The 9,462-nt window shown below is 37.3% G+C and overlaps 1 protein-coding gene across 2 annotated transcripts; it reads right to left on the bottom strand.

The window, feature by feature from the left end:
- Positions 1–2,383: 2,383 nt before the first annotated feature.
- On the bottom strand, positions 2,384–8,084 carry LOC115565980 (tumor necrosis factor receptor superfamily member 14-like). 2 transcript variants are annotated; one of them, XM_030391705.1, is made up of 9 exons: positions 7,423–8,084; positions 6,271–6,364; positions 5,766–5,891; positions 4,700–4,855; positions 4,090–4,177; positions 3,821–4,002; positions 3,698–3,729; positions 3,531–3,575; positions 2,384–3,418 (listed from the first exon to the last, which is right to left on the bottom strand). In XM_030391705.1, exons 1-8 carry the CDS (start codon positions 7,459–7,461, stop codon positions 3,540–3,542), a joined length of 753 nt encoding a protein of 250 aa, XP_030247565.1. In that variant the 5' UTR covers positions 7,462–8,084; the 3' UTR covers positions 2,384–3,418; positions 3,531–3,539. The 2 variants fall into 2 exon arrangements, with proteins under 2 accessions (XP_030247565.1, XP_030247566.1); XM_030391706.1 differs by lacking the exon at positions 3,531–3,575.
- Between the last annotated feature and the right edge of the window lie 1,378 nt (positions 8,085–9,462).

Below are 9,462 nucleotides of genomic sequence, written 5' to 3'. Positions count from 1 at the left end.
GTAAACATGTTATCCCAGTTTTGAGAAACCAGGATACTGCTGCATGTAAAAACCTCATTCAGGTTTCTGAACATTTTTGTTGGTACCCAACATAGTGGCTGATATGGTGAGAAATTAAGATAGACGTAATAACATCTATTATGCTTATAACATACTCTATGGAGCCGTCAGGTCTTCTCTTGGGGGGTCAGTGGACGTGATGGTTGTAGTCCAGGCCAGCCAGTAAGATTCGGGCATCATAGACTGGAGGGCTGACACTGAAACGCTTGCTGGCATACATCAGGATGTAGTTGACCCACAAATTCAATGGGAAATATCAGATTATGATTTCTTTCTGAACTGTACTCTAAGTGTTCATGTACAAATAAAAACACTGAAAGAAGTCACTTTTATAAGCGTTACCAACTGCACCTTTAACTAGAGCAATTTAATATTAATTACAATGGTCAATACTACTACCATATTAATTATCTATAATTGAACACTATAAAAATGTTTATTTCTGTGGGACAATCACAGCTCTATACAAACAACACTTTTTTCCCATATGGGGTAACTTTTCAGCAAACAAGTCAACCAAGCAGCACATTCAGGGTTCCAGGTTGCAACTGTTCTGTTCACGCATGCATCGAAAGATCAGTCAGGAGCAACTCTATACTTTCATTAGTAGAACTGGTGTGACAAATCTTCTGTAGGCAGATTAAAACAATATAGTAAAACCATTTTTCATGAACACCAACTGGGTGTGAAGACTGTTGCCTTTGCACAAATCCCAGCCTATGAACATATTTTCTGTAGATTATTTTGTCAGCATATAGCCAAATTGTGTGTGCATCTTGCACATGTGGTATTGATTATTATTCCGTCATGAGAAAAACAATCAATCCCACAGTGAGAAAAGCTGTGGTGTCAGACCAATCCAAAACTCACATGCTTGTTAGAGGTAACTGTTTCACCTGTCACCAGTCCTAAAGTGCCTCATCCAAATTGTTTCCGGTGGTAACACCTTTTTTCTGCCTCTCCAACCTGAGGGCAGGTGCAAGAGGCGACCCATTACCAGATCATCATAGCTGAAAAAGGATATTCAGTGTATTCAGTGTGTGTGTGTGTGTGTTTATTTTTTTGTGTTACCTCTCTACCTCTAGCTATGTAGTCTTATGAACACTATTACCTGTGCATTTATGAGTGCATGTGAATGTGTGTGTACTTTTACTAATACAATTGTTTATTTTATTTTACATGTAAAATTGTGTGAATGGATGGCAGAATTGTAAACTCAATCTAAACATACCTTCGTCACAGAATGTGCAGGGGAAACATTTGCTCAACCTGCTGGGTAGGTTCATAAACGTACCATTGTCACATGGGCTGCCATTATAATAACTGTTTTATCCAGCTTTGCGAGGTGTCCTAAGATGACTTGGGATGCTTAATTATTGATGTTATTATCATTATTCAAAGTGTTTAATGTCATATGCACAGTAAGAGAACATGTTTCTCTGTGCAATGAAATTCTTCCTTTGCTGTCAGCAGAGTGCCAATTATGTGAAAAGAAATATATACAACACAAATATAGAAAATAAAGCAGTTTTACAAAGCAGCATGTGATAAATTAAGAAAAAAGCAACAACTATAATAATATTGTATTACAGTTGCTTGAACTTAATGAAATTCGTTATTACTCTATAACAGGGGTACTCAAATACAAATACAAAGATATGTTTTTGTATCCATGTCGATGTATCGAGGTCAGCCAGGCCACATCATGCAATAATACTGTAATGCATACTGTAATATGCAATTATTTATATATATATATATATATATATATATATATATATATATATATATATATATATATATATATATATATATATCCAAAACAAAATGTCCTTTTCATTCAAAACAACAACAAAAATATGAACTAAAATAATAAGTCTCTTAGTGAGCACTCTGTTGCTTTTTGTTGTGTCATAGAATCCTGCTTACAGCTTTATATGACGATTTCTGTGCATTAACTTTTGTTGTTCTTACGTCTGAATTTTGAGGAAATGTCTCTTCAAAATTCCTATGCTTTGTCTCATAATTGTAGAGTGAATCTGATCTTTTCCAGCCTCAGGTGCTGCATAACATCTCTTATTAATATAGTGTAGGTTGGGGGTTGAGCCCACTTCCAGTTCAATAAAATTAATCTACGTGTGAGAAGGGTTATAAACCTCGCCATAGTTGAAGAGAGTCCTTTAAGAGGAAAGATCTAATGTTATTTGTAGAACTTCTAAATTGGTCACTCTAATACTCCTGTTTAGCATTTCTAAGAAAATGATTGAACTTATTCCTAAATGATTTGTATGTAGCATAGTTTAAAGGAGTAGGACTTTGTATGTATTTTTTATACAATTTATTTTTCTTCAAGGCAGATTTTCTAAGTTAGTAAGTAAGTTAGTAAGTAAGTAACAGTAACAAAAACACTGCAGGCATGAACAAACCATGGTTCATGCCTGCAGTGTTTTTGTTACTGTTATTTATATGAGGAAAACATGGGTCAAAAACAGAATAAAACTTGGTAAAAAAAATAATCATAAGCTATATTTACATTCAAAGCCTCATATACAGCTTCCCAAGACAATTTTGCCAACATTTCTCTGAAGGTGTTGATATTCTTTTCATTGAACCTGCGAGATGGAATCTTCTTTGGTTCAGACATATTTGATTTACCACACAAGACAGAAAGCTGAAAAACCGGCATATGATCTGAGATATCTGTATAAAGAATACCAGATTTAGTAACATTAGAAAATGCATTAGTAAAAATGTTATCAATCAGTGTAGAGGATTTACTAGTTATTCTTGTGGGCTTGTTAATTAAAGGGTAGAAATAATTGGAGGACAGTAAGTTCAATGCAATAATTGAGAAGACGTGATTTAACATTATTAATAACAAGGTGGAAGGAGAGATTTGTCCCATCATGTTGAGGTTCATGACACAGCATCCGCCCTCTGATCCATCCGGTTCTTATTTATGACAGGTACAGTTCAGTTTCAGTCAGTCTGGTGTTCAGAGTCAACCTTGAGCTGTGTGTGATCATAATGAAGATCAGTAGATATGCTTCTTACAGTCTTTAGCATTTATTCCAGGGCTCTCTGTATGGTTAGAAGAAGAATAATCTTCATCTAGGTCATCATACAAAGTACAACACGGTGAAAATAGTACTCTGATTTAATCCATCCAAAGGGAGCTGCAGTAGTCTGTGAACCCGCTCCAACAGCAGATCTTAGCCAGAAGCTTCACACTGTCGACTGTCCTGACAGCAGATGCATAGTTACATAGTGCAGGTTCAGCTGGGACTCATTCAATGTCTGTCCTCTCAAATACAATGTTCCTGCATCCTCCATCTGGACATTATGTTGCCGTCTCATCCTGTGGAGAAAAATATATCAAATTCAAACAGACACATGTTGTAGCCTCCATTCATAAAGTCGTCATAGAGTGTAGCTCAGTCCATGAACATTTCAATAAACTGCCTTCTTACCTGCTGGTGTTACCTTAATCTTTCTTCTTCCATTGGTAAATTGTCCTGTTTTGTGAAATATTGCTGATTAGTGACATTATTTCATCATTTTGCAGAAAACGTACAACTGTACAGTGTACACAGTGGAACAGACTTAGTGGTAACAGTTAAGTAGGTATAAAACATACCTTGTCTCCATTCTCTTTGTTTCTTTTATTTTCTGTAATAAAACATTAACAAAACACCATATTAACAACATTGTGATGTGCCAGACTTTATTATTATTCATCAAAAACATGTCCAAATCATACCTGTGTTTAGACATCCTATCTTCTTTCTGTAAAGTAACAGTACAACTGCTGCTACAATCACTACTATAAAAAGCAGTACAACAACGACCACAACTGCTGTCCAGTCTGCTGTTTGTTCTCCACATTCAGCATCAGTTGAAACAGTTCCTGGTTTTATCACTTGAAGATTTAATGTTTCACATCTGGAATGAAAGAGGGACATTGTGAAGGACACTATGAAGTTACTGCAGTTGTAACACCTTATGTCTCTGCTGTGAAGCTTTACTCACTGTGTGTGTGGCAGACAGGATGTAAAGGTTCCATCTGAATATGTTCCTTCACTGCAGCCCGAGCACTCAGCGTCTCTCCGCGCTGTTCCTGTACAAATGCAAATGATCTATGTTGAAACTAGCATAGATATACTATGAAAGGATCGAGGTTTAAAATGAATCGAAATCAGTACATTCCAACAGACCTGCTGGATTTTTTTTCTCAGTGGATATATAAAAAAACAACAAAAAAAAAACTATTTCTGAAGCAGACACCTTTGTATTGTTCCCAAAAAATCTTCAGCAAGTTTGTATGTTTCAGATCAAAATAATCTTGTGTCACAGTAGTAATGTTACACTAACTATCCTGACAGTCTTTGGTTTAGAAGTTGTTACTGTGCTGATATGCATGAGAAAACTGTTTTCCTGGATGGAAAAAGACTTTAGGTACTTTCAGACAGTGGGTGAATAGAGGGGCAGCAGCTGTACACTATCAGAAAGAATAAGTGCTTTTTGAACACTGAAGCATGTAAACCTATTCAAGCAGACTTACTGATACAATTTAGAACCTGAAAATGAGCTTAATATGTCCCCTATAATAAAAGTATAAAGTCAGAACAAGAAAACCAACCTTTGTGACGGATGTATTGTCCTGGTTTACAGCGTGTGTGTTCCTGTGCTGCCATACAGCCGTTCTCTGTAGAGTCCAGACAGAAGAATCCCTCCAGTGGTTCGCAAACTGTGTCTGACGTTGTTGTACATGACAGACTTATTTTCAAATTTGAACCTGCAACACACAGAGGTTACTTGTTGGGGCTGTTTGTTTGTTAGTTTTGGTTGTTATTTCTGCTAATAACAAGTAGTACTTTTTGTTTGATTATTCTAGATGTTGCTTTATTTAGATTAGAGCCTGAAAGCATTTTCTTTTGTCTAATGATTTCCTTCTTTAGCATATTTAGTTGTTTAGTTAGTATTTTGTTTTTTGGGGGGTCATTTGGGTAATGCTGTGGGCACCCGAGGTTTCATAGGCAGAATGATAGGTCAAGGCCCATGATGCACCTGTGTCTGCCTATGAGGCATGCAGGATCCCTTTGTTCTTTGTTTGAGAGGCACCCAGGATGCATTCGAATCAGATGCCAGAACCTCTCAGCTGGCTCCTTTGAAGGGGAAGCAGCAGCATCACTACTCTAAGCTCCCTCTGGAAGTCAAAGCTCCACCATCTACCTGTTAGGCTGAGCCCTGCCACCTTATTAAGGAACCCATTTTAGTCACTTGTATCTGCTATCACCGTAAGTAACTTTTTATGAATTTTGATTTAATTGGGGCTGGAGAAAGAAGTGATGGCAGTTACCATTAACCTTTTTACCAGTGAAATGACCAAAACAATGCCATGAAAACTCACAAGTGAATCAATCAAATGAGTAAAGTCAGGGCATCTCAAGGTTAGAAATAGTTCTCATATTCATTTTGTACTTAAACTATGTTTTCATCAAAGTTTCTTTCATTTTTCACAATTACAGTCGTGCAAACATTTGGCATTCTATCTGTCTATATGTTGAGGTTGGTTGAAAGAGATCTTCAGTTTCTTGGTAAGAATTGCTTGGAATTGCCTTTATTTCTCAGAATGAGAATAGACTTGATTACTGCCTTAAATCTAGACTTGGTCATACTTCTACTAATATTTAGGAAATATCTACCTGCATCACAGTTTCCACAGGCAAAACACTGTTTTAATCCTGTAGGCCGATTCATGAAGGTCCCTTCAGTACAAGGCAGACAGGAAGTCCTACGGCTGTCGGCGCAGTCTGTTTTAACTCGATTGCCTATTAAAAAGAAAACAAGCATTTGTTTTAATGACATATAATTTTCTATTAGACGGAAAGATATAATATTAAGAGCATGGCGGTGGTTTCACCAAGCCCATGTTTTGGGCTTGGTGAAACAATTTATTACAGTGTCATTCTTATTTCTACTTTACCACCAAAAAATGCAAAATAAAAACAAACTTTTAAAAAATATATGAAGTTCAGCTTGTTCTTCTACTGTTAAACACGAGTGAGACACTAGCCCGTCACTGATACATTTCACTTGGGAACAGCAGCACCCCAATGGTTCATTCAGGTAAGCACTGTTGGCACCTGGCAGTATAACAAAAGACTCCATATTTCACCAAAGTGAAACATCTGTTCAATAGGATCTTACCAACAGGGCACATAGGACAGCAATCACTCCCTGTCAAATATTCAGATCGATGACATTTCAGGGTCTGTCCTCTAAAGACATACATCACAAGTATCTGTGAAGAGGACGGATGAACAAAGTAGAAAAACAAGAGTTACTCCATGAAATCACGTGTGAGGTCACATCCATGTCATTTGACAGCAGGTTATGAGGGTTACTTTAAAAATATACTGTGATACAGTAACTTATTAACTGTTAAACAATGTAATCAGTCATGTAAGAATCACAATATTAAATATTGTAACTTCGTCACTTGATTTACTGTTGGATTACCTCAGTACCAAACACATACAAATGAATATCAATAGGATGACTTTCACATGCAATCTTAAAAAAGTCCCTAAAAATACACACTTGTGTATTTGGCTTCACTTCAGACCAGAGTGATGTGTGAGACTGGTGACGTGTTGTCGAGATGTGTGTGAGACTGAAGACTTGTTGTCATTGTATGAGGCAAGAATAAGCTTGCTGATTTTCAAATTTTTCCTTATGTTATTTAAATATACATTTTGTACTATAACTTGGGATCAGAATTTTAAATATTAATCTAATAGTCATTGATGAGTAAGTTTAATTGACGTTGGCTATTTGTTAATCGTCATTTCATTTAAGGTCAATACTCGCGGTACTGATGTAGACAAAAACAGGTAAGATCAGTGCAGGTTAATTGTCCAGAAGATAGACGCAGTGCAGCATCACATTAAGTGCTATTCAGGTCATCTGATGAAAAAAATTTTCATAACACAATATATTGCAGGGTTAAAAAAGATCGCAATGTCATTTTTTTCCGATATTGTGCAGTCCTACTTTCCACCTAGTTCACACCTTTGCACCAGTAGCCTGCTTTATTTAAAAAACAGCTCCATCTCGACTTTAACACCACCTTCCCTCTTCCTGTTCAGAGGATAAAGGCAGGGCAGCTGTGTATCATACAGCAGAACTGAGGAAGCCTCTCTGATGAACACAAAGAACTTCTCCATTTTCTTTTCTTGACACAACAATGTTGTAGATTGATAAATAAGAGACAGCAAATAGAAAAAAGGTGTACAAAAAGAAGGAAATTATTGAGAGGAGGAGAAAATAGAAGCTTTGTGTAATAACAAATTACTTTACCAGTAACAGTGATGGTAATAGTGCAGGTTTTCCTTTCATTGTATACAGCTCGATCACAGTTTTTATGGGCTCAAGATGTTATCTCACTGAGTTTTGTGAAGAAGTGAGATGTAAAATCCAAAAGGAGGAAACCATCTGAAAACTTAATGAAAACATAGAATCCATGCAGAAATAAATAACTGCCAAGCAAACAGTTTATTCTGAGCATTCTGCAATGATCAGACATCCTAAATGTCATGTAAATGATAAACCTAGTTAACGCAGTAAGAATTTAAAGCAGCCTGAGTGATTGTTTTAAAGAAGACTGCACACTCAAACACTGAACTATAAAATCAATTAAAGCTGCAAGCAGCGATGAACGGGCCCTCGCAGGCCAGGCACGACAGGCTGCGGTGCCGTCGGATTGCGCGCTCACATGTAAATTGCGTGTCATGATGGGGAGAAAACAAGCAGGTGTGAGGTAGGATAAAGCTTTTCATAACTTTTCATCTTCAAGGTCAGACAATGATACTGATGACTGTGAAGTCTGTTGTGTTAAATCTGTAGGAGGATGTCATTAAAGTATGAGGATTGGAAATATTTCAAAATGGTGGCCAAAATCAAAATGGCCGACTTACTATTGATGCAGAGACGTATTTAGGGCAACACCCTCTACATTCCTGTGTAATTTGGCCGAGATAGGAAATTGTATGTTGAAGTTATGAGGACTTGATGCTTAATGGCGAAGGAAAAAAATGGATGACACCGTCCCGCCCACCAGGTATGACGTAGCTGAAAGCTTTCCATAACTTTTCATCTCCAAGGCATGAGGATGATACTCAGTTAATATGAAGACTGTGGTGTTAAAGCTCTAGGAGGAGATAATTTTCAAAAGAGGCATGAATTTGTGAAAAACAGCGCTTCACGTCAACATGGCTGATTTCCTGTTGGAGTGACGGTATCGGTCCAGGAGAGTTTTTTGTGAGTCTGCTATCCTGTGATATATATTCCAAATTTGGTGATTTTAGTTAAAGTTCAGAAGAATAATAAGAAAGAATTCCTCGTTTACAATAAGGACCTTAGAGGTCTGTGACCTGCTCGTGCCCTAATTATTTCATTGTATTGTGATGACAAATATTAACACTGGTTTCTCACCACTTTACATAAAAATCTACCGCTCAAAATAATCCTGAATATTTTGAGGCCAGTGGTGACAAAGAGTCAACTTTTTCAGGACCTCTGTAAAACTAGAATGGCACTCAGTAGAACAGATGCCTCTGCTAAGGCCCGATAGTCCCTTTAAATAAATCTAATCTATCTAGTCTAATCCGATATCAAACTCAATGGCCCTCTATCACTTTAAATTCTAAACCACCCATGGATGCTTTACCATAATCTAAGCTCTTGGATATAGCAAATCTAGGATCTGAATGAAACTGTACTCCCTCATATAACAGCCACCTAAACATGCCTGACTTTTTTTTTATCATAGGTTCATGCAGTATAACCTGAGAAATGATTAAAAATGTCGCCCTATCTTGCAACGCTAAAGTCAGCGAGAAAACAATCCCGGATCTGTTCCTTTACCTGGTTCCTATGGAGCCTGTTCTACCTCTGCTCCACTACCCTGCCTCTCTGCTCTACCTAATGAGCCCAGAGACACTGCGGCTCAGACAGCCAAAGTGGTTGGTATGTTTACCAGCAGGGCAACTACAGCTCACAATCCACTAAATCATCTTTGCTGTTGCACAACCCAATAGCACAAGACAACCTAGCTAGCCATTTCTTGACTCTTTTGTTGTATGATTAAACAGAAAATTAATAGTGGCCCATGGCTCCCCTCTTCTGGTTGTACAGTGGGGCTACCCAAGCACTATGGCTGTCAATTTTTTTTTATATATATTTTGCCCACAAAATAATTTCCTGCATAAGCATTTTTCCTACCATAGTGTTTTTGTACAAGCAACAGGACACCATGGATGTGTTAGGTGGTTCTGGTGATGGTACACTGTAGCAGAGGGAAGTTATTGAATAATTTTGTACTACCTCTTTTTTGTTGCA

Source organism: Sparus aurata, chromosome 16 (genome assembly GCF_900880675.1).
Source record: "Sparus aurata chromosome 16, fSpaAur1.1, whole genome shotgun sequence".
Classification (NCBI taxonomy): domain Eukaryota; kingdom Metazoa; phylum Chordata; class Actinopteri; order Spariformes; family Sparidae; genus Sparus; species Sparus aurata.
This window is presented reverse-complemented; position numbering and strand designations above follow the sequence as displayed.

What these genes read in the sequence shown, in the direction of transcription:
- LOC115565980 (XM_030391705.1), bottom strand. Translation starts at nt 7,461, where the DNA reads ATGAAAGGAAAACCTGCACTATTACCATCACTGTTACTG. An exon ending in TATTACCATCACTGTTACTG is followed by an intron (nt 6,365 to 7,422) that starts GTAAAGTAATTT and finishes TCCTCTTCACAG; the next exon opens with ATACTTGTGATGTATGTCTT. An exon ending in CTGTCCTATGTGCCCTGTTG is followed by an intron (nt 5,892 to 6,270) that starts GTAAGATCCTAT and finishes TCTTTTTAATAG; the next exon opens with GCAATCGAGTTAAAACAGAC.